General features: G+C 49.6%; 1 protein-coding gene across 1 annotated transcript in view; it reads left to right on the top strand.

Annotated features, from left to right (window-relative positions):
• Positions 1-962: 962 nt before the first annotated feature.
• THUMPD2 (THUMP domain containing 2) overlaps positions 963-24,413 on the top strand; it is a 51,963-nt gene continuing 28,512 nt past the window's right edge. The window contains exons 1-10 of the mRNA XM_058022355.1: positions 963-1,061; positions 1,670-1,802; positions 2,900-3,315; positions 4,756-4,833; positions 7,473-7,525; positions 7,829-7,916; positions 8,648-8,719; positions 9,488-9,602; positions 11,780-11,897; positions 13,337-15,393. Coding sequence (XP_057878338.1) covers positions 963-1,061; positions 1,670-1,802; positions 2,900-3,315; positions 4,756-4,833; positions 7,473-7,525; positions 7,829-7,916; positions 8,648-8,719; positions 9,488-9,602; positions 11,780-11,897; positions 13,337-13,838 — 1,674 coding nt within the window. The 3' untranslated portion in view covers positions 13,839-15,393. The remainder of the gene's footprint in view (positions 1,062-1,669; positions 1,803-2,899; positions 3,316-4,755; positions 4,834-7,472; positions 7,526-7,828; positions 7,917-8,647; positions 8,720-9,487; positions 9,603-11,779; positions 11,898-13,336; positions 15,394-24,413) is intronic.

Raw genomic sequence — 24,413 nt, forward strand, 5'->3', positions numbered from 1 at the left:
GCGCACGGCACACAGTGGGGCCCGCCAGGGGGCGCCGTGAGACCGGGCCCTGAGGGAGGAGACGGAGCGGGGAGGAGATGGGAGGAGAGGGGAAGGGAGGTGATGGGAGGAGAGGGGAGGCGATGAGAAGAGATGGGACGAGAAGAGACGAGAGGGGAGGAGAAAGGAGGAGAGGAGTAGGGAGAGGGGAGGTGATGGGAGGAGATGTGAGGTGATGGGAGGAGAGGAGAAGGGAGGAGAAGGATTCTGGATTATTAAAGATGAATTTTAAAGCAGGATTTGTGTGGTGATTTTTCTGGTATTTTTCTCCTGGGTAAGCTTTTAAACAGTTCAGGAAATATTTCTGTATTTGAATGTACTGAACTCAGTAAGAACCATACAATCTGATGTTTGCACACCTGTTGGCTGTTTATTAAATACCATTGTGGAAAGGGGGTGGGTGCTAATTTACACTTTCATTACCTTTTTTTTCATTCACTTTACATTATTTGAGTCTTGTCTGTTGAATAATACACACAACTGCACGAAAATATTAAATGAGTAATTCTCAGACATTTATGCTGAAAGCTTTTCCATGAGAATCTTGAGTGTTCCTGTCTTCTCCAAATTCTTCAGTTCCTTCTCGTTGCCTATTGCATTTGCAGACTCCACATGAAAGCTCTGTTCTCCATTAGTAATTCCCAAACCTCACGCAGATTTAGCTGGCAATCAAGGCAAAAGCAACCTCTCAGCAGTAGAAGACGGTTCAAGTCTGCGCTGTCCTTTTTGAGTGAAAGAGCAGTTACTTAAATAACAGCATGGATTTCTGTAGGAAGCGAACTAGGAATTTTAAATAAATTTAAAATTTAAATTTAATTTTTTAATTTTCAATGTAATTACTTATCCATTAGGCCACGCCCCAGGAGGCCCCGCCCCCGGTAGCCCCGAGAAGCCCCGCCCCCATTACGCCCCGCCTCTCCAAGATGTCGGCGGCAGAGCCTTGGCGGTTCTTCTGCACCGCGGGCCGCGGGCTGGAGCCCTTCCTGGCGCGGGAGGTGCGGGCGCGGCTCGGCGCCACCGAGGTGAGCGGGGAGCCGGAGCTGGTGACCAGCCGGGCGGTCCGGGTGAGCGGGGAGTCTGGGCTAGTGACCAGCCGGGCGGTTCGGTGCGAGTGAGCGGGGAGCCGGAGCTGGTGACCAGCCGGGCGGTCCGGGTGAGCAGGGAGTGGGAGCCGGTGACTAGCCGGGTGAGCGGGGAGCCGGAGCCAGTGCCCACCTGGGCGGTCCGGTCTGGGTGAGTGGGGAGCCGGAGCCGGTGACCAGCCGGGTGAGCAGGGAGCCGGTGCCGGTGACCACTCGGGCGGTCCGGTCCGGTCTGGGTGAGTGGGGAGCCGGAGCCAGTGGCCAGCCGGGTGAGCAGGGAGCCGGTGCCGGTGACCACTCGGGCGGTCCGGTCCGGTCTGGGTGAGTGGGGAGCCGGTGCCGGTGACCACCCGGGCGGTCCGGTCCGGCTCAGCAGGGAGCTCCGCGTCCGGAGCACGGCCCGGGCTGTGCCGGCCCACGCGCGGGGCTGGCCGGGGTCGGAGGGGCTCAGCCGGAGGGAGCCGGGGCTGAGGGAGGATTCACCCGGAGGGTGCGGGAGCGCTCACCCGGAGCCGCCCGGCCCGGCCCGATGGGTGTTCCTCCCGGAGGTGGACTCCGTCTCGGGAAAAGTGTTCTTCAGGGCGGCGGCGGGGCCCGCAGAGCTGCGGCAGCTGCGGTCGGCGGAGCGCCTGTTCCTGCTGCTGAAGAAGCACAGCCCGCTGCCGGTGTCCGGGAACAGAGGTACGGAGACGAGAGGCCTTGGTTTGAGTCCTGGTTATAACATTTGAAGTGTTTAGTTTTTTACCGGTGGCTGTAGTTCTAATTGGCAGTAGTCGATTCTAAAGTGTCTTTCACCCACGTGTGTTTTCAACATGTTTTTGACCTGAAAAGGGCTTTTAAATTGTTTTCAATAGCTACCTTGCAGCCTGTTTTCTGCCGGCACTGAGTGTATATGTGTATTTCAGAGACTCTCTCCCCCGCCTAGCCCCAAAAAAGAGAATAATGCCCCACCCAAAAAGCAGCGTTCAGCCCTGGATCTCTTGTGTTTATTTTAACAAGAAGTCTTACTTTCTGTTAAACAAAGTGAATCCCGATCTATATATTGTGTCAATTTACTCCTAAGTACATTGCTCCCTTCTAAGTCTCAGCTCCTTGGGTTGTGCTCTTTGTCAGTGTTGGAGTGAGAATTTCAAGTTAGATGGATTGATTTTTATCTGGGAGATTACCTTCAGCTTTGAGGATGAAATTTGGTCATGATTCTAAGATTTTAAGCGATAACTAGAAAGACCTTTATTTTTTTTCCTTGACCAGCTTTGATGCATTTAAGTGAATTGGCCTCTCTGTTCCTCATGCCTCTCTTGTGGCTAGCTGGGGACTGCCCACATGTGTCGGTGTGTGTTGCAGGACTGAAGACACAGTGATGAGTGGGAAGCAAAAAAATTTCTTTCTGGAAGAATAAACTTGATTTTGCCTGAGATGACTCAAAGTAATTCATGTTTGTATCTGTCTTTTGATTCTGGAGAGTGTTCTGCGTCGCTTAAACCTGTGCCAGGTGTTTTCTGGGGAGGGTGGCATGCTAGGCTGGTGCTCTGTCCCTGGGAATGGCTCTCACAGGTGCTCTGGCTTTCTGCAGCTGCTGAGTTCTTGTGCAGAATTCAGCCCTTGTGTGATTTAGTCTTGGTTGTGCAGAGCTGGTAATCAGAGGGGCGCCTGTGTGGCTCCTGCTGAGGGCTCAGCTGTGCCTGTGATTCTGGACTCACACATGGATGAAATCTGGGCACAGGGAAGTGAAATCCCGAGGCTGAGGTACTTAACCCAAAACTGCTTTTTTCTTCCAGGGAAAATGCTTCATGAGATTAAAAGCCTTGTCATTGAGGACCCGAAATACTGGCTGGATATTGTCTCTGTTTGGAGAAAGCTTCATGGACACAAGGGGAAAACAGATGATGGCTCTATAGAAAATGCATTGGCTCTGAAGAGAAAGTCAGAAGAAGAGACAAATACTGCAAGTAAGAGGCAAAAGACAAAACAAGTGAGGACAGCTGTGTCTGAGGAGTGTCAGGTGGGAGCTGGAGAGACCTGTGAGGCACTAGCCAGAATGAGCAGGCAGGAGTGCTGGACTGAGAGCAGGACTTGCTCAGAATTGCCTTCCATGGGCAGTGCAGAGGATCCTGCTGCCCCTGAGGAGCTTGGCTTCAGCTTCAGGGTGTCGTGTCGCTGCAGTGGAGCCATTGCCAGAACACTGACTTCACAGGTATGCTGAGCTACCTGCTTTAAAATAATCCAGCAAGGGTGAACAGAGATGTGTACTTTGTTTGTCATTGCAGTTGTGTTGTGTCTTCTGGAATAATAAACTGGTGTAAGCTTTTTCTGTATTTTCTCAAAAAGTCCCTAACCTGCATTCACCTTAAACAAGTGGAAGTAAAAATGCTGGTTTTGATTTCTGTGCACTGTTACCCTTCATGTTTTCCAAATCGATACCTTTTGTTGAGGAAAAGCAAAGGTAAGAGTTTTAGGTTCTGGGCCAGTGGAGCTGAGGAGTGATTGGATAATTTACATCTCCTTGAAGGGCCATTGCAAGGACTGTGGGGCCAGACTCCTCTCAGTTGTGCAGTCTGGACAAAGGGGTAAAAGCCAGAACTCACAACTTCAGTTGCCTCTGGCTGGGTATTGGGGAGAATTTGTTCTTCAGGAATACAGCCCTGGGAGTCTTGGGAGTAGTGGAGCTCGGTCCTTGGGAAGGAATAGTGGTGTGCAGTCCTCCAGGGGTCTGTTCCATTCAGCCCTCTTCCCATCTGGTTACTCTTACTGGAAGGTGTCAGTATTTAGATTTTTTTCCTACTAAAGCTAGTACCTTGGTGAGGTGAGACACATGAGCTTCCCTACGAGGGAAGTGTTTGACTAAATTTCTGCTATTTGAACCTATACTCTGAAGGTAATCAGAGCTTTCTATACGTAACAAAAGCATTAAAACTGTGAGTTGTAGTTGTTCACTTGCAGATTTTCTGTTGGGTAATCTGCCTTAGAGCCATTGGAGGTATTTTGTGCATGTAATTAAGAATTCCAAAATGGTGGCAGTCACAGAATATTCTGGGTTGGAAGGGACCCACAAGGATCAAGTCCAGCTCAAGTCAGTGTTTTATTGTGACTTGGTCAGGACTGGAACTTCAGCCTCTCGTCTCCTGCTGCAGCTGAGCATTGGTTGTTTGGTTGTTTGCATTGGTTGTTTGCCTTGTGCTGTGTTTGCTTTGCCCCTCACTCACCTGCTCTGCCCTGTTGTACTTCTTCTACTGTGAGTTGTGTGAGTTACTGTCTTAGGCATAGGCTCTTCCCTGGGATTTCTGAGGGTTGTGCATTGAGGCTGTGCTCTGCAGTTTCCTCAGTTGTGTTTTTTCGTGCCTGTGCTCTGCAGTTTCCCCAGCTCTGTGTTTTCTCATACCTGTGCTCTGCAGTTTCCCAGTTCTGTGGTTTTTTTGTGCCTGTGCTCTGCAGTTTCCCCAGCTCTGTTTTCTTGTGCCTGTGCTCTGCAGTTTCCCCAGCTCTGTGCAGTTTCCCCAGCTCTGTTTTCTCGTGCCTGTGCTCTGCAGTTTCCCCAGCTCTGTGCAATTTCCCCAGCTGTTTTCTCATGCCTGTGCTCTGCAGTTCCCCAGCTCTGTGTGGTTTCCTCATGCCTGTGACTGTTGTCCCCTCGCAGGAGGTCGGCAGAGCCCTTGGCACAGCCCTGGTGAAGCAGTGTGGGTGGCGAGCTGATCTGCGGGACCCTGACCTGGAGGTAGGGCTGCTCGTGTGCCTGTGGGTGCTTCCAGACTCACCCTGGCACCTCTGCTTTGGTTCTCTGCTCCCTCTGCACGTGGGACCATGGCCTGTCCCTGCTGCTGAATTTACTTGAAAATCAGCACGTGTGTGGCCCTGGTGTGTGTGTGCCTCCCAGAGCTCTGGCATGGACCCCAGCCTGGCTGGGGCTGCCAGCATGGGAGGGGAAGGATCCCCAGAGGATCCAGCACCCTCACAGACTGCTGGGCTCTGTGAAAATGGAACTCAACTGAGCCATGGGGTTTGTTTGACCAACCTGGTCACCTTTATGACCAGGTAACCCGCCTAGTGGATGCAGGGAAAGCTGTAGATGTTGTTTACTTGGATTTCAGCAAGGCCTTTGACACTGTCTCCCACAGCATACTCCTAGACAAACTCGCAGGCTGTGGCTTGGACAGGAGCACTCTTTGCTGGGTTCAGAACTGGCTGCATGGCCGGGCCCAAAGAGTGCTGGTGAATGGTGCTGCATCCAGCTGGAGGGCAGTCACCAGTGGTGTCCCTCAGGAGTCTGTACTGGGGCCAGTTCTGTTTAATATTTTTATTGATGACATGGATGAGGGTTTACAGTCTTTTATCAGCAAATTTGCAGACGACACTAAACTGGGAACGTGTGTTGATCTGTTAGAGGGACGTAGGGCTCTACAGAGAGATTTGGAACGGTTGGATGGATGGGCAGAATCAAATGGGATGAAGTTCAATAAGTCCAAGTGCCGAGTCCTGCACTTCGGCCACAATAACCCTCTGCAACGATATAAGCTGGGGACGGTGTGGCTGGACAGTGCTCAGGTGGAAAGGGACCTGGGGGTGCTGGTTGACAGTCGGCTGAACACGAGCCAGCAGTGTGCCCAGGTGGCCAAGAAGGCCAATGGCATCCTGGCCAGTATCAGGAATGGTGTGGCCAGTAGGAGCAGGGAGGTCATTCTTCCCTTGTACTCAGCACTGGTGAGGCCTCACCTGGAGTATTGCATCCAGTTCTGGGCACCTCACTTTAGGAGGGACGTTGAGATGCTTGAGCAAGTCCAAAGGAGAGCAACGAGGCTGGTGAGGGGCTTGGAACACAAGCTGTATGAAGAACGACTGAGGGAGCTGGGGTTGTTCAGCCTGCAGAAAAGGAGACTCAGGGGTGACCTCATCACTCTCTACAGCTTCCTGAAGGGTGGCTGTGGTGAGCTGGGGGTCAGTCTCTTTCTCCGGGCAACAACAGACAGAACAAGAGGACACAGTCTCAAGCTGCGCCAAGAGAGATGCAAGCTAGAATTAAGGAGGAAGTATTTTACAGAAAGAGTGGTCAAATACTGGAATCATCTACCCAGGGAGGTGGTGGAGTCACCATCCCTCAAAGAGTTTAAAAAAAGACTGGATGTGGCCCTTGGTGCCATGATCTAGTTGAGATGTTAGAACATGGGTTGGACTCGATGATCTTACAGGTCTCTTCCAGCCTAGAATTTCTGTGATTCTGTGTCTGTGAAAGGGTCTCCAGAGGATCCAGCACCCTCACAGACTGCTGGGCTCTGACTGTGTGAAAATGGAGCTCACCTGAGCCATGGGGTGTCTGTGGCCCCTGAAGGGGAAGGGAGCGGGCAGCATTGGCTGTTCTCAGGGAGCTGGACTTGAGGATATGACAGACAGGGCCTGGGGAAGGCTCCCACACAAACAGCAAACAGCTCCCTTGGTGCACCCTTCCTGGTGCAGCTGCCTGGGGACCTCCCAGAGGACTCCTGACTCCTGACGAGGAGTGTTTCCCCAGGGGTGTTTGTCCATCCCTGCCCTTGGCCTGTGGGAGCTGCTCTCAGCTCTGATGCCCAGCGATGCCAGACCTGCAGAGGCTCTGGAGTTCATTTCCTGGCACTGGTGCCCACACTCAGCACTAGGTACTGTGTACAGCTTTGGTGAGGCTCACGTGCCCCTCCTGTTCTTGCCCAGGTTTTTGCTCTGAAGCTGTTCAGGTGCTGAGGACTGGGATTTTCCAGCAGCATCCTGTTTCCCTTTGTGCTTCCTGGGAGCAGGGATTGCAGTCATGCAAGACCTGCTGGGGAGCTCAGTCTTCTTTTGGGATGTTCTCTATGGAACAGCAGGACAATTTCTTGTAACTGCCTACAGCTGCTTGTTGTTGTTTGTTTTGGGATTTTTTGTTTGGTGGGGTTTGGTTTGGGTTTTTTTGTTTGATTTTTTTTTTTTTTTGTTTGGGTTTTTTTTGTTTAGTTGGTGTTTTTTTTAATGTTTATTATTTTGTTGCTAGTATACAGTGAATAATATTCTCCCACTTGTAGTAAATGGATTTATAACTAAAAATTCCTATGCTGTGTTAAGGAAAAATAGCCCCCCTTATAAATTCAAGTGCTTGCTGATGGATTCCTGGCTGACAAAATACCCCTCAGCTTGATTAAGCATTAAATCATCTGCAAAGTGGCATTCAGATCGTCCAGTAGGATTTCTTCCAATTAATTGTTACTGTTTATAGTATGCATTTTTGTTCTTAAAAACTGAAAGCAAAAGTTGTAGAAGCATCTATGTCTGGTTTAAGTGAGTTAAAGCTATTGTCGTGTCAGTTTGAGACTTTAAAATATTTGGGTTGGTTTTTTTTTTTTCCTCTTCTAGATCTTTGTACATCTCAATGACATTCACTCTGTGGTGGGGATTCCTCTTTTCAGGTAAGTGTTTTCCCCACTGGATTTGTCATGGCAGTATCAGAACAGACAGGATTTGTAAATCTTGCTCTCCACCATGAGTATTTATCTTTTGGTTTAATAACCACTGTTGTCATATTAGTCTTGTGATCTGCCTGGGTTTTAAATGAACACACAGCCAGGCTTTACAGTGAGTTATGGTTAAAAGAGACTTCTCTGTCTCTCAGGAGATCTGTCCAGTTCATTTGTTCTTTGACATCACATGGGCTTTTCTGGGTGGTTCTGCTGCTGTTTTAGTTAACTTTTTTGGTTTTTTGCTGTCTGCAGGCTTCCATTGGCAAACAGAGAGTACATCAGAACAGCAGGACTGCGGTCAACAGTGGCATGGGCCATGGCATCTCTGGCTGAAATCAGGGTCAGTGAGTGTTCCTTGCCAAGAAGTGGGTCCTGAATTAAGGGAATGGGGCGCTGCCCATGGGGGCTGGGGAGGAGTGGGGTGGTTTCAGTGCTCCATTCACTGGGGAGGAGTGAGGTGATTTCAGTGCCCCATTCTCCCCACTGGCTGTGAAGGATTGGGGTGGTTTCAGTGCCCCATTCTCCCCATTCACTGGGGAGCAGTGGGGTGATTTCAGTGCTCCATTTACTGGGGAGCAGTGGGGTGATTTCAGTGCCCCATTCCCTAGTGTCTGTGGATGGACAGGGTCTGCCATGCCTGTGATGAGTGTGCTGTCACCTGCAGTTCAGCCAGGTGTCTGCTGTAACTCTAGGTGCTTCCCAACAGAGCTGGTAATCCTTGTACAGATACATGTCTAAATGGTGAGGTTTTGTCTGCTGTTCTGTGACAGTGAAAAAATGAAACATTGGTGTTGTTTTCCAAGGAAATGTGATCTCTTTTCACAGTGGTACAAATATCTGTCTGCAGCCCACTTGTAATATTTCCTCCTGAATGTCTCCTCAGGGCTGTCTGCAGCGAAGCTATGGGTGCTTTTCACTATATTCCCTTACAGGCGAGTTTGGCCATGGACTACCAGAGATTCTTGCTAACCTGTGCTGGTTTCAGTGGGATTATGCACATCCCTCTGTGAGCTCTGTCCTGGCTGAGGAGTCTGTCTTGCTGGGGATGCAGTAACCCCTCTGTTTTTGTAGGCTGGTGCCCTTGTGCTGGATCCCATGTGTGGGCTAGGAACCATCCTGCTGGAGGCTGCCAAGGAGTGGCCTGTGAGTATCCCAGCCCCAGCTGCTGGAGTTTCCCTCTGCAGGGAGACTGGTGCTTGTGGGACAGGGTTTTCTCTCTGCCAGTAAGGCCAAAGCCCATTGCTGCCTGGAAAGCTGAAACCAAACCAACCTTTCCAGGCAGCTGCTAGAAGCGCTTCAGTGCAAAGGTGCCCCCAGGTGAATGTGTCCTGCAGGCTGGTGCAGCTGGTGATTTCCACTGCAGGGTTTGTGTGAGGCAGCCACGAGCTTGTGGAGCTGCCTGGGCTCAGAGGGGTCGGTGTCATGGGGCAGTCGTCAGCATTAGGAGCAGTGAGCCTGGCTGAACCTAGCTGGGGTCCTGCTGTTAGGACATGCTCTTGGTACTTCTGTCATTTCAAGGGCCTTGAGCAGACCAGAGCATTAAAGGAGTGGAGACAACACATACTTCTGATCATTAATATTTCTGAACCTTGAAAGAGTGGAGACAGCACATACTTCTCTGATCATTAATATTTCTGATCATTGAAAGGGTGGAGACAACACATAGTTCTGATCATTAATATTTCTGAACCTTGAAAGGGTGGAGACAGCACATACTTCTCTGATCATTAATATTTCTGAACATTAAAGGAGTGGAGACAGCACATACTTCCTCCGTTCTTCCATCCTCTGGATTGTGAATTGTTTTGTGTAACAACAGCAGATGTCCCAGGAAGGGGGTTGTCTTGCAAGAGCTGTGCAACAAGGCAGTTTGGAGTGTTCACAAAATTGCTTTTCTCTCTCTCTGGACAGGACGCCTGGTACTGGGGTGCTGATATAAGTGACTCACAGTTAGAGGGTGCAGATGGCAATATCAGAGCTGCAGGCCTGGTGGATAAGATTGAGCTGCTGAAAGCTTCTGTGAAAGGTATGTCTGTGTTATTTCCAGGTGGATTTTTCGTGTTTCTGGGATTGGACAGGTAGGTTCTCCTGAGGTGATACATTGCAGAGCTAATTCCCCACAAATAGCTGGGTGGTGACTCTCTGCTAGTGAAGGGATAATTATTTGTAATTCCTCCCTGCTGCCTGCACCTGGAACTTTCATTCAACTTTAAGACTCAAGTCATCAGAAGACAATAAAAACTACAATTGTCTGCCATGGACAGCAGTTGTCTCTCTTCATGGTAAATGTGTGATTTACCACCACAATACATAAAGAGTATGTACCATGTGAGAGTTTTTTGTATCTTAGTGGAGCACAGCCAGGACAAATCCAAATGGAATGCAGCCTGTAACTTAAATTTACCAGGTGAGCATTGATGAGGACACATTAAACTGAGCTGAATTGTTCATGTTTTGCAGTAGGAGTATTTTGAATGATGGTTCCTTTCTCCTGTAAGAGGGAGTCTGTTTGCTCTTGATTTGCAAGCTATTCTGTAGAGAAGGAAATAATTTCATGACCTTATTCTGGACCTCAGAGTCTGAGGCTAAATTATGTCAATATGAAATCCATGACAGGCAAGCTGGCTGAGTTTCCCTCTGCATGAGTGATGAAGTGTGCATATTTTTTTACCTTGCAGTATTCATTTCTTACTGGAATGGTAAGAAACATTATTGATTTTTTTATAAAAATGTAGGTTTATTTCTCACTTAAAAGATGTGTTTGACTTTGGTTTCTAGGATAATGAAGGGTGCTTAGCTGCCAGGTTTTCTAAACGGAGCAAGTTGCTGTCTCCATCGCTGGTCAGAAGCTGTCACTCCTGCATGTCTTGAGCAGGGCTGTAGGTGGCATGTCCTTTCATTTGCAGATAAAATTGATACCCAGTTGTTGTGCTGCAAGTGTTGAAAAAAGAATGGTCCAGGAAACATCTCCAGCTAGTTGTAGAAAAGTTGGCATAGAATCTTGGCACAGTTTAGGTGAGGAGGGGCTCTTGGAAGTCTTTAGTCCTGCTTGTCTGCTCAAGGCCGTGTCCAGTGAGTTTGGAGCACCCTGAGGGATGGAGGACCCCAGGGTCTGTGCAGGGCCCAGGCCTGGCTGCCTGACATGGGATGGAGGGACCCCGGCCTGGCTGCACAGCCTGGCATGGGATGGAGGATCCTCAGGATCCCAGCCTGGCACGGGATGGAGGGATCCCAGCCTGGCCTGCACAGCCTGGCACGGGATGGAGGGACCCCAGCCTGGCTGCACAGCCTGGCACAGGATGGAGGATCCCTGGGATCCCAGCCTGGCCTGCACAGCCTGGCACGGGATGGAGGGACCCCAGGATCTCAGCCTGGCACAGGATGGAGGGACCCTGGGACCCCAGGCTGACTGCACAGCCTGGCACGGGATGGAGGGACCCCAGCCTGACTGCACAGCCTGGCACAGGATGGAGGGATCCCAGCCTGGCTGCACAGCCTGGCACAGGATGGAGGGATCCCAGCCTGGCTGCACAGCCTGGCACAGGATGGAGGGACCCCAGGGTCTCAGGAGGGGTCTCAGCTGGCCTGCACAGCCTGGCACGTGGCCAGCCTCCATCACCACAGGCACAGTGCTACATCTTCCCTAGGGGAGCTGACCTGGGTGGGATGCAGGAGCTCTAAGGAGACCCTTCAACAGCATCAGCTCTGACAGAATCCAGGTGATTCTGGCTGTAACCAGATTCCTGGGGGGAGAAAAGGGGCGTGGAGAGGAATTGAAGGTGGCTCCTTGCCATTCATACACATGCACTAGAACATTTTCACCGAGTAAAGTGCTCACAAACGTAGCTCTTCTTTTGTGTTTTGCTCAGTGATTTTCATGTTTAAGATGTACTGGGTGTTGAGGGGCAGCAGTTAATTTGGGAACATGTAGTGCCCTAGGAGAGTCTTGCTGCAGGGGCAGAGACTCTGCAGGCTGAGCAGTGCTGCCACACATTTGTCTCCTGCCAGTCTGCAGAGGGGTGGTGTCTCCGTGGTGGAGGGCAAGTGCAGAAGGAGCTGTGAGTCTGCATAATCCAAAATGTGGATTGTGTGAATGTGCATAGCCCAAAAAGAGCTGGCAGGCAGTGTTGAAGGGGGAACGGGGGCAGAGCTGCTGTGCATTTTTCACACAGAGATAAATAAAGACCTGCCTTTATCCTGCAGCGCTGCCATTGCCTTCAGAAAGCTTTGACAGCGTTATTTCGGATATTCCATTTGGGAAGAAGTTCAAGACCACGAGAGATGCCCAGCTCCTACCAGATCTTCTCCAGGAAATGGAGAGGTACGTGTGGCCTTCGGCATGCTCAGGGTTTGATGGAAGTGCCATGATGGTTTGTGATCTGAGCATTTAGCCAGCTTCAGACCTGCTTTGCTCCATGGTCTGCAGCTTTGCAGTGTGACCCTGTGCAGGCTGTGGGGGTCCCAGCCCGTTCCTGTCCCTTGGAGGCTGTTGTGTTGTGTCTCACCAGCTCTGAGTGCCAGTGGAGGCTCCTGTGTGAGCCATGCTCACGAATGCTCTTTGCAAGGCACGGTGGGGAAATGTTTCTGAGCCACGCTCCAGTGTGGCAGAAAGGAGAAAGAGGAGAGGCCTACCCGGACAAAGTTAAAGCATGGCCAGGCAAATAAAGCTGTAATCATTTCTAGGCCTGCTTGTGTAAGGTCATAGTCTTTCCTTTTCGAGGTCACAGCCCAGCTTTGACCAGCCTGGCTTGGCAGGAAGGATCTCAGACTAGAAGAAGGGGCATGCATCGTCCTTGCTGTCCAGGAATGCTTCACTAGCAGCCTGGGCTGATTTTAGGTGTGTCCTTTCATCCCTCACCATGTCATTTGATGGCAGAGTTGGGCCAAGCTGATAGCTGGGCTGCTTCCAGCAGACAGGTCAAGCCATCTTCCCCTCTATTCTTGCCTGCCAAGAAGCTCTTTCTCTAGGACTGCTCTTGAGCAGGTGTTGATCTCGCTCAGCCAATGCAGGAATGTGGTGGGAAGGTGATGGAGAAGGTTGCATGGCTCCACAGAATGGTGTGGCAATCTTACTGTGCTTGTTTTCTGCCCTTATTTGCTCTATTGGTCCATCCTAAGTAAAATATTTCCTTAGGAAGGGGCCATGAGAGCCCCACCAGTAAAGCTGTTCAAACTACTTGCTGTAAACTGAATCAGGACAGTATTTCTTTTTCCCTTCCTTCAAAGCCACGTGTAATGTTTGGACATTTACCTAGAAAAATTAATTGCAAACATTTATTAATTTTCTTCTGCTTCCTGAGTTTGAAAGCCATGAAGGATCAGTGGAACAGGGAAAGTTCCAAAAGGCTGTTTTTTGAAGTTTCCAAAAGGAAGGGAGTTACCATGCTAATCTGAGCAGCCCTTGCTGCACTGGGAGGCTGTTCCTTTGCAATCTCCAAAAACTCTGGGCTTGATGGTGCCCTTGATCCTTGAAAGAGTGCTGAGGGGAGTAAAAAATTAGTCCATCTTCCCTACTAACGCAACAGAAAGAACTGCTGTCATCAGAAATGTTTTGGAGTCAGGACAGGGCCCTGTTCTCCCATTTAGAAAGAGGTAAGAAGATCAGGGATTTAAACTCCTCTTGGAGGTGCAGCTCACTGAGTTGAGCCGTGGCACACTCGGGCGTTTCACTGAACGCAGGTGGCATCTGAAGTGTCAGCAGTGGCAAAGGGATGCCAGGAGGGATCAACACCTAACCTTTCTTTTTCCTGTGATTGGCAGAGTGCTTCGAGTTGGAGGGACCCTGGTGTTGCTGCTGAGCCAGGAGCTCCACAGACGCATGGATGGTTTGACCAGCAGTGCTGGATGTGACCCTGCTGAGGCCTCTGCTGACGGTGACACTGGAGCAGCTCCTGCACAGGCCGTGGATGGTTTGACCAGGAGTGCTGGACGTGACCCTGCTGAGGCCTCTGCTGACAGTGACACTGGAGCAGCTCCTGCACAGGCCATGGATGGTTTGACCAGCAGTGCTGGAGGTGACCCTGCTGATGGTGACAGCAGAGCAGCCCCTAGTGTGGATGGGAATTCCTCCTCCTTGGCCCAGGGGCGTGCAGAACCTGTTCTCAGCAGACATTTTGGGTCCCTGCTGCCAGAGGGTGTCTATGCTGTTAGCCTGGGCAAGACTGATGCTTTCATCCACAAATACAGGAAGGTGTCTGGGCCTGGGAGCTCTCCCAGGACTGGGACACTCCCTGGAGCTGGGAACTCTCTGGGCCTGGGCTGAAGGGAACTGGAAAGCTTTGGGAGCAGCAGGGCAGGACTCGGTGGGGCTCTGCTGATGCAGACACACCCACTGCCATCCCTTAGATTGCCTCACCTTCCTGGCATGTCCTAAGGCACTGTGCTGTTGTGTCTCTGGTTTTCAGGAGAGGTGGAATGTGACCGTGTTCACAGGGGTCTGAGGATGAGGGAAGAGACGAGGATCTGACTCCATGTTTCAGAAGGCTGATTTATTATTTTATGGTATATATTATATTAAAACTATACTAAGAGAATGGAAGAAAGGATTTCATCAGAAGGCCGGCTAAGAATAGAAAAAGAAGGAATGGTAACAAAGGCTTGTGGCTCGGACAGAGAGTCCCAGCCAGCTGACTGTGATTGGCCATTAATTAGAAACAACTCTATGAGACCAATCACAGATGCACCTGTTGCATTCCACAACAGCAGATAACCATTGTTTACATTTTGTTCCTGAGGCCTCCCAGCTTCTCAGGAGGAAAAATCCTAAGGAAAGGATTTTTCATAGAAGATGTGTGTGACAGTGGAAGATGCCAGTTCTGCTGTATTGGATAAAGTGTATTGCAGTGTGGCAGAGTCCTCAAATCCTTGTTTAGGCAAAGCTGCTCAGTATTGGGAGGAGTTTCTGTAGGAGAGAAAGTCTTGATTTGCAGAACTGCAAACCCAGATGTGGTAGCCCATGATCTTTGGGCTGTGCACTCCATCTATTCATTTCTAAGTAATATTTAAGCTACAAGTTTGTCTATTCTAGTTATTCTTCGGGTTCTAGTTATTGTTTGGGTTGTTCTTAGGTGGAGGATAGGCGAGCCCCCTGAGATGCTGAGCAGGAAGGGAGGCTGAAGGAGAAGCAGCAGCACTGACAGCTGGAGTTGCAGCCAGTCCCAGGCCCTGGACACCAGCTCTGTTTTGTGTGTCCTGGGTCCTCCCTGCCCTGCCTGTCCCCCTCCCTCCTGCACTTTTGGGACACCTTTTTCTCTCCCCTGTACCTTTTCTTTTCTCTTGGTTCTTCTGTCCCATCAAAATAGGGCTTTTAGAACTGTACCAGCATTAAAGAAAGGGCCCAAGGCAATAGTGAAAGCACTCCCTCCTTTGGGTTTTAGCGTCCTTTGTACAAAGGCTGAGATACCAAAAACCAAAAATCATTGCACATTTTCTGTGAGAACTAAACATAAAGACTTCTCACTGCTTTCCTAAGCCATGCAGGAACACTGGAGGCCTTTTGGGAAGGGAAAATTATGATAAAATACATTTCTGTATGTTTCTGTGTCAAGCTTTTGACTGAAGATCACCTTAAAGAGCAGAGTTTTGTTTAATAATGTTATTTTGTTGACTTCAACACTGTTTCTCTCAAATGTTTTTACTGAGAAAAGTATAAAATAGGACTATATTTGCATTTTCAAACATATTTTTGTCCTTAAGTATCTTGTAGTTATTAATGTGTATTTTTGCAGATGTGCAGTCTGTGATAAAGATAGCTTTCCTGCTTGACTTGGTGGCAATGATTTGTAAGAAGTTTATAAACATGCTGGGGTCTGCTCCAGGTATGAATGGCTTGTGGCTATGGTTATGCACCCAGTTTGTTAGAGGAGGAGCAGGGGATGAGGCTTTCAGCCATTGTTTTCCTTCTTCTCCTCAGAATCTGTTGCATCACTATTGAAAAATGTTCAGTTTCCCATGAATGTGTAAGAGATCATCTTTCTGGTATTCAATCTGGTAAGCTTCCTCTATACAGCATGCTGCTTCTCTAGAGTGAGGGCTGAGATTTCTAGACGGGCTGATGAGACCCCTCACCCAGGAGTAGACCCAGGTGTGGAAAATCCTCAGTGGTGTGGGAAATGGGAGGATATAGGCCAAATCCTGAAGGAATTCTCTGACCCTATAGTCTGGGATTTTCCCCATGAACGAATTCAGAACCCAGCTGAGGTGGGGAAGTATCTGAAAGAGAAGTAGCAGGATGACCCTAAGGAGGAAAAGATCATTGCAGTGAGCTGGGCCCTGGCTTGTGCTTATCGCACACTGCAAGATAATGTAGGGCAGCAGACAGAGGCAGGGGGGCAGGGAGATAAATCAGCAACTGTCCTGGTGACTCAGGCTGCAGCTAACACTCCAGGCTCGAAGCCAGACCAGATAGTGAGCCTAGGCCAGCAGCTAAACCCTATAGTGAGCCTAGGCCAGCAGCTAAACCAGACAATGAGCCTCAATCAATGGCTGTGGCTACCAGCACTAGAAGTGGAAAGTTCACGGACAAGACCGATGGACCAGTGGATGATGATGATGATACAGGAGAAGGACCTTCAATGCCTCCTGACATAAAATCAGGAGTCAAAGCAGCAGGTGCAAGATCAGAAGCCAATATTGAGTCCTTTTCCCTGAAGGACCTTCGTGGCTTACGGAAGGATTACACATGATGACCCGATGAATCCATAATTAGTTGGCTGGTCCATCTCTGGGATGCTGCAGACGAGGCTACAATTCTGGATGGCACTGAAGCCAAGCATTTGGGATCCCTGTCGCAGGATCCTGTCATCGGCCAAGGAATGATGAGGGGGGCTAATCCACACAGCCTCTGGGCACGGGTCCTGAAAATTGTTGCACAAAGATACCTGTGTGCAGATGATCTCTATATGCAACAAACCCAGTGGAAGACCATAGAGCAAGGGATCCAACACCTGACAGAAATGGCAGTGGCAGAGATTATCTTCTCAGATGATGTAACAACTAGGAACCCAGACTCAGTACCATGCACGTCTGTGATGTGGTGGAAACTTGTACGACTTGGGCCACACGAATATGCTTCTGCCTTAGCCATAATGAAGAGGGATGAGAGGGATGAGACTGTGCTTGACATGGCAAGGAAACTCCAAGCATATGCAGATGCTGTACATGGCCCAACACATGCCAGAATCGCAGCAGTAGAAACATGTCTGCAGAAATTGGAAGATAAGATAGAGGAGAATCACAAGAAGCTCAGAGAGGAGATTAAAGACAACCTTCTCCATATCTCAGCATTACGGATCAGAGATTCTGGTGCCCAACACAGACGTTCCCCAGATGGTGAGAGAAGGTACACCCCACAAGCTGATCTGTGGTTCTACCTGCATGATTGTGGGGAAAACATGAGGAGATGGGATGGAAAACCTACTGCTGCTCTGGCACAACGGGTGCGTGAATTGAAGGAAGACAGGGCTCAGAGAGGGAGTTCTACCAAAAGGAAAGCAGCTCCAGTTGCCCGCAGCAGAACTGCTAGGTATGATGATGATGACATGTCTAATCCCCTTCAAGGAATATCCAAGACATATGCCCAGGGAAAGAAGGATAACCAGGCTTAGAGGGGCCCTGCTTCTAGCCAGGTAGAGGCCAGGGAAAATCTGGTTTTCTGGTCTGTGTGGATTCGTTGGCCTGGCACATGGGAACCACAAGAGTACAAAGCTTTGGTTGACACTGGTGCGCAATGCACATTAATCCCATCAAGACGTGTGGGGACAAAGTCTGTTTCTATTGCTGGTGTGACAGGGGGATCCCAGGGTTTCACTTTGGTGGAAGCTGATGTGAGCCTAATGGGAAATGAGTGGAAGAAACATCCTATTGTGACTGGCCCAGAGGCCTCATGTATTTTGGGCATAGATTACCTCCAAAGAGGGTCTTTCAAGGACCCAAAGGATCTCAGGTAGGCATTTGGGATAGCAGCTGTATTGACAGAGGGCATCCAGCAATTGAACACCTTGCCTGGGTTGTCTGAGAATCCATCTGCAGTAGGGCTTCTGAAGGGAGAAGAGCAACAGGTGCCAATTGCCACTTCCATAGTGCATCGACAGCAGTATAGGACCACTCGAGATGCTGTGGTTCACATCCATAAGATGATCCAAGAGCTGGAGAGCCAAGGGGTGGTCAGCAAGACCCACTCACCCTTCAACAGCCCCATTTGGCCTGTGCGAAAATCTGAAGGAGAATGGAGATTGACTGTGGACCATCGTGCATTGAATGAAGTGACTCCACCACTGAGTGCTGCCGTGCCAGACATATTAGAGCGCCAGTATGAGCTTGAGTCCAGGGCAGCAAAGTGGTATGCCACTATAGACATTGCCAATGCATTTTTCTCCATTCCTCTGTCAGCAGAATGCAGGCCTCAGTTTGCCTTCACATGGAGGGGAGTGCAGTACACCTGGAACCGACTGCCCCAGGGGTGGAAGCACAGCCCCACCATCTGCCATGGACTGATCCAGACTGCACTAGAAAGGGGAGAGGCTCCAGAACATCTGCAGTATATTGATGACATCATTGTGTGGGGGAAAACAGCTGCGGAAGTGTTTGGGAAAGGGAAGGAAATCACCCAGATCCTCCTGGGAGCTGGTTTCGCCATTAAAAAGAGCAAAGTAAAGGGATCAGCTCGTGAGATTCAGTTCCTGGGAGTGAAGTGGCAAGATGGACGGTGTCAGATTCCTACAGATGTCATCAACAAGATCACCACAATGTCTCCACCCACCAATAAGAAAGAGACACAAGCTTTCTTGGGTGCAATAGGTTTTTAGAGGATGCATATTCCTGAGTACAGTCAGATCGTGAGCCCTCTCTACCTGGTCACCCGCAAGAAGAACACTTTCCACTGGGGCCCTGAACAACAACAAGCCTTTGCACAGATCAAGCAGGAGATCGCTCATGGAGTGGCCCTTGGCCCAGTCAGGACAGGACCAGAGGTGAAGAACGTGCTCTACTCTGCAGCTGGGAACCATGGCTTGTCCTGGAGCCTTTGGCAGAAGGTGCCTGAGGAGACTCGGGGTCGACCACTGGGATTTTGGAGTCGAAGCTACAGAGGCTCTGAAGCCAACTACACTCCCACAGAGAAGGAAATCTTGGCTGCCTATGAAGGAGTCCAGGCTGCCTCGGAGGTAATAGGCACTGAAGCACAAGTCCTCCTGGCACCCCAACTACCAGTGCTGGGGTGGATGTTCAAAGGCAAGGTTCCTTCCACTCACCATGCCACCAGTGCTACTAGGAGCAAGTGGATTGCTGTTATCACCCAGCATGCCCGTCTAGGTAAACTGAATCGCCCTGGGATTCTGGAAATAATGACAAACTGGCTGGAAGGTGAAAACTTTGGTCTCGCTGATGAAGGGGAACAAGAAGCGACACGGGCTGAAGAAGCTCCACCATACAACCAACTGCCAGCAGAAGATCCACGATACACTCTCTTTACTGATGGTTCGTGCCGCATTGTGGGAATGAACCAGAAGTGGAAAGCAGCCGTATGGAGCCCCACACGACAGGTGGCAGAGGCCACTGAAGGAGAAGGTGGATCAAGCCAACTTGCTGAACTCAAAGCTGTTCAACTGGCCCTAGACATTGCCGAAAGAGAGAAATGGCCAAAGCTCCACCTCTACACTGATTCATGGATGGTAGCCAATGCTCTGTGTGGGGATGGCTGGAGAGGTGGAAACAGGCTAACTGGCAGCGTAGAGGAAAACCAATTTGGGCTGCTGAAGAGTGGAAAGACATTGCTACGAGGGTAGGGAGGCTACCTGTGAAGGTCCGACATGTAGATGCTCACCTTCCCAAGAGTAGAGCTAATGAGGAGCACCAAAACAATGAGCAAGTAGACCAGGCTGCAAAGATAGAGGTGTCAAAGATAGACTTAGATTGGCAACATAAGGGAGAGTTATTCCCAGCTTGATGGGCCCACGATGCCTCAGGCCATCAGGGCAGGGATGCCAACTGTAAGTGGGCACGAGACCGAGGGGTGGATCTAACCATGGACAGTATTTCTCAGGTTATCCATGACTGTGAGACGTGTGCTGCCATCAAGCAGGCCAAGCGAGTGAAGCCCCTCTGGTACGGTGAGCGGTGGCCCAAGTACAAGTATGGGGAGGCCTGGCAGATTGACTCCATCACACTGCCCCAGACATGCCAGGGCAAGCACTATGTGCTGACCATGGTGGAAGCCACCACTGGATGGTTGGAAACCTACCCTGTGTCTCATGCTACTGCCCTGAACACCATCCTGGGCCTGGAAAAGCAAGTTCTGTGGAGACATGGCACCCCTGAGAGGATTCAGTCAGACAATGGGACTCATTTCAAGAACAGCCTTATCAACACCTGGGCTAGGGAACATGGCATTGAGTGGGTGTACCATATTCCCTACCATGCATCAGCTGCAGGCAAAGTGGAGAGGTACAACGGACTGTTAAAAACCACATTGAAAGCATTAGGTGGGAGATCTTTCAAAAACTGGGAGCAGCATCTGGCAAAAGTCACCTGGTTAGTTAACACCCAAGGCTCTACTAACAGAGTGGGCCCTGCCCAATCTGAGCCTTTGCAGAGAGTAGATGGAGACAAAGTCCCAGTGGTACATGTCAGAGCTTTGTTAGGGAAGACAGTTTGGATTAATCCTGCCTCGAATACAGACAAACCCATTTGTGGGGTTGTTTTTGCTCAGGGACCAGGTTGCACATGGTGGATAATGCAAAAAGATGGAAGAACACAATGTGTACCTCAGGGAGATCTGATTGTTGGGTGAGACCTATATGTAAATATCACTGTTTGCTGAATGTTATTACCTTTGTGTATAGCTGTATACTGGATGTATAATGTATGTGTTTGTAGAGTTAGAATTTATATTAGTTTTAGTAGTAAGCGGACGATATGGGGATAAGAGGTGCAATGTCCTAGGTTGACTATATGATGCTTTTATCCCCAGTCATCTTGTCCTGTTTATGCTGAATAATAATTTGCACATTTAAGACTTGTTCCAGAGAGTGAAGGGGGGAGAGAAGAAGCGCGCAGTTTGTTTTCAGACACTGCACTCACTCCTCCACATTCCTGCTCCTGACTGTGTTGTCTGCAGATGGACAGACTGTGGGACTGAGCTCTCCTTTGCTTTTAGTTAGTGTTAGCTAGCTGAGCCAAAGAAGTTCCCTGGACTAGTTTTTTCTTTTTTCTTTGGACCTCTTGAAACTGCTCTGGACTGCATACCTGGGGGAGCACCGGCAGCTGCAGCTGTGGCCCACCGGGCCAGGCCTGGCCTGGGAACATTTGCAGCACCAGAGGGAGTGAGTGAGCTGAGCTGCAACCTGGGGAGGGGATTTTGTCAGTTTGTCATCTCTTTTGGAGCTGCAAGAGGTTTTATTGTTTAATAAACAGATTTCTTCCACTTTTCTCCAAGGAAGTATTTTCTCCCAGACCGGTTGGGAGGAGGGACCGATTGGATCTGCTTTCTTAAAGGAGACACTTTGGGGGTTCTCTCGAAACTTTGCCCTGAACCAGGACACCATGGAATCCCTCACGGCTGGGTTCAGAGCAAACTCAAATTGGCTCTTCTAAAACCCAGGGTCCTTGTCCCCTTCAGTGTGCTCAGCACGACCTTTAACTCCACGGTGCTGTGCAGCTGGAGCAGCAGGACAGGCACCTTTGCAGCCACAGCTGCCCTTGTTCCTCTCTGTCCCTGCACAGAACACAGTGCGGATGAGAACGGCAGCAGGGCCCTGCGTGTCCCCGGGCTCAGGTTTTGTGTCGCTTCAGCTCCACGGAGACGCGGGTCAAGTGAAAAACCCAAACTGTTTATTAAGGGAAAGTGAAGCAAAGGGGTGAGCTGGGAGATAAAAACAGGGAGTGGGCAGGGCCTGAGGGCTGCAGGGAGGGAGCTGCCAACAGGGAGAGAGAGAGATGGCACGAGCTGCTGGAGCTTGAGCTCCTGGAGCTTCCCACTGGCTCAGCTCTGAGCAGCCAGAGCTGTGCCTGGAGCTCCAGCTGGTCCATCCTGCTCTGCAGTTGCTGCTATCTTCAGTGGGAGCTGGAAATCGCCGATGGACGCCAGTCCATCTGATCCAGCAGACAATCCAAGTCCTGCAGATCTTCTCTCAAAGGTCAGCTGAAGCAGTATGCTGAGGCAGGATGGGCTCTCATCTTCCCTCAGGGCTTGAAGAGCTGCAAGAGAGAGGAACAGAGCCACGCTCAGAGGCCAGATTGAGGGCATGCAAGGAAAGCCTCCTGCCAGGGCCATCCCAGCTGGCTCTTGCCATGGCTTCAGCCGGAAGGTGCTGGCCACGGACCGGCCACGTTTCCCTGGCAGCTCTCCGGGGTCTGCCCTGGCCGCCCCTCGTTCGCGCAGGGAGCAGAGCCCTCCGCAGCCTGGGCACGAACTGTAGCTGCAGCTGCCCCCGGCGGTGCCCGTGGGTTTGTTATTTTTTACCCTGTTATGTCAGTTTCCTCAGTATTTGCTGGAGCTGTGCTTACCTTACAAAACTAGCTCAAACTATGTGAGAGCCATTTGCAGTTCTCTCCAGACACCTGGAGAATGGGTGACGTTTCTGAGGATCTGGCAAGTGTACTTCTATCAAAACTCAGTCTGTGAAGTTTCTGTGTCCTGAAGGGTTCAAACTCTGGTGAGGATCCAGTTATCAGGTGCTCACCTGGATGTTTCCAGCTCTTAAAGTGAACACTTGTACTCTTGCCCTGTAGTTTACATCTATTGTATTTTTGTTATTTTGCAATATTTTACGTATTTGCAAAATACTGTGCATTTCACTCTTTGGAACCTCTCAGATGGTTCTTTGGTGCAGCACCACCCCATGGGACACTTGGTTGCTGTCCTGAAGGGGTTGGTCGCTAGAATTGTAAAATCTGGAGAGTTTATAAGTCTTCTGTCCCCAGGGAGGTACCATGCTTTGTTTACTTTTTTTTCTGTTGGTTAGGTGCTGCTTCTCATTGGAAGTATGGATTTCAAACTATCCTGTTCTTATTTTAACTGTTTTCCTGGTTCTCTCTGTCCGGCAGGGAAAGACTCTCGTATCCTTGTTGTCGGGCTCGGTGCTGTCCAAGAAGATACAGAGACTAAAAAATCATAAGAAGCAAAATATGACTGCAGGGAAAACAAGCTGGAGAGAACAGAAGGTGATATTGTTATCCTTACCCTGTATTAGAAACATCCACTGTGCTTTGATGCTGGTAGCTGCCAGGGGCTTGTTAGCTCTTTGTAGGCAAGTGTAGGTGTTCACTTGTAGGTTTTTTCTCTGGACAAGTCAATTCAAACTTTGCTAAGCTTATATTTGCAGATTACTCTCTAGCACAGTCCAGCATGACATTTTTGAATGCTGTAAAAATACCATGTTACTTGGAAATTGCTAATGATGAGAAGCTTTAAGAGAAAATAAGATTTCAGTATTACAGCGACCTGAGTGGGTCGCTGCTGGTGATAGAGAGACGGTGAATCTTGTATCTTGATCAGAAGGCTTGATTTATTAAGATAATATATATAATACATTATTACTATACTAAATAGAATATAGAGAGAGGTTTGCAGAGCTGCTAGCTAAGCTAAGAATAGATAGAAAAGAATCCCAAACAAAGTTGTGTCCAGGGACTCAGTCCCCTAGCTTGCACTGGTGATTGGACCTTAATTATAAACATAGGAAATGAGCCAATCAAGGTGTCCCTGTTGCATTCCACAGCAGCTGATAATAATTGTTTACCTTCTCTTCGGAGGCCTCTGGCCTCCCGAAGATGCAGAAATCCGAAAGAAAGGATTTCTGTGGAGAAATGTCTGCGACATTTCAGGGTTGGGAGATGTGAGAAGAATTTTGTGGGGATGTTAGACTGAAATAAAGCACACTTGAAGCTGGACTGGCACGCTGGCAGATCCCCTATTAAACAGTAGTGCTTAGATTAGTCTGGGGGTTGCCCATTGTTTCTGCAGAAATAAATGTTTCCTGGTCTTAAGAGGTAAGCTGCTTTGAAAAGCTGGAAGGTGCAGCATGCTGACAATCCCCGTGCTTTGGATTAAAAGTAGATTTCAGAAGGGTGATAGGCTTTTGTCTTTTCCTAGAAGTCGATGTAATCCCATCGAGGAGTTTTTAATTCTGTGCTGCCATCTCATCCATCAGGGCCCTGTCGTACTAATCATCATGCAAGTACAAAACAAAAAATCCGACCCTGTCCCAACCACTTAGAGCCCAGAACACGATTTCCTCGGGCTGTCATTTGTGTGCCATCGGTACTCGCCACGGAAGGGAGCTGGGGATTGTTGCAGCTGTTGGGAACAAACCGCTTCTCGTCACACAGAAATGGAATTGGGACGACGCCTCGGCCAGCCCCTCTCTGCCATCGTCTCCTGAATCTGCAGCAGAGCAGTTCCAGTCCATCCGGGCACGTGTAATCCAGTTCCTGATGATCTGAGCACACAGAGAAGCACGCAGCTGCTGTGGGGGGCTCAGGGAAGGCAGAGTGTGCATTGTCATCTTCCTGAACCTACAGACAAATCAAAGTGAGAAGCCACAGCGTGGAAATCAGTCGCATATATGCTAAATAAAACTTGCAGATTTATTTAAGAATTGTTTCTGCTTGTTCTTTGTTGTGCTTCTGTGCTTAGAAAACATCCCTTTAAAATCAGTTCAGTTCATCAGTTGAACCTTTGTTTGCAGACCCTCAGTGAGCAGAATTTGTTGCAGACTCAGTGCACGCTGTGCCGGCCTCCCGGGAGTGTGAGGAGCTCATGAGTGCTACTTTTTGCTTTAGGACGCTCTGAGATATTTATTCCTTTTGGGATGAGAATTCCCAAGAGAGGTAGTTGTAA

This window comes from Melospiza georgiana, chromosome 1 (genome assembly GCF_028018845.1).
Source record: "Melospiza georgiana isolate bMelGeo1 chromosome 1, bMelGeo1.pri, whole genome shotgun sequence".
Taxonomy (NCBI): Eukaryota; Metazoa; Chordata; class Aves; order Passeriformes; family Passerellidae; genus Melospiza; species Melospiza georgiana.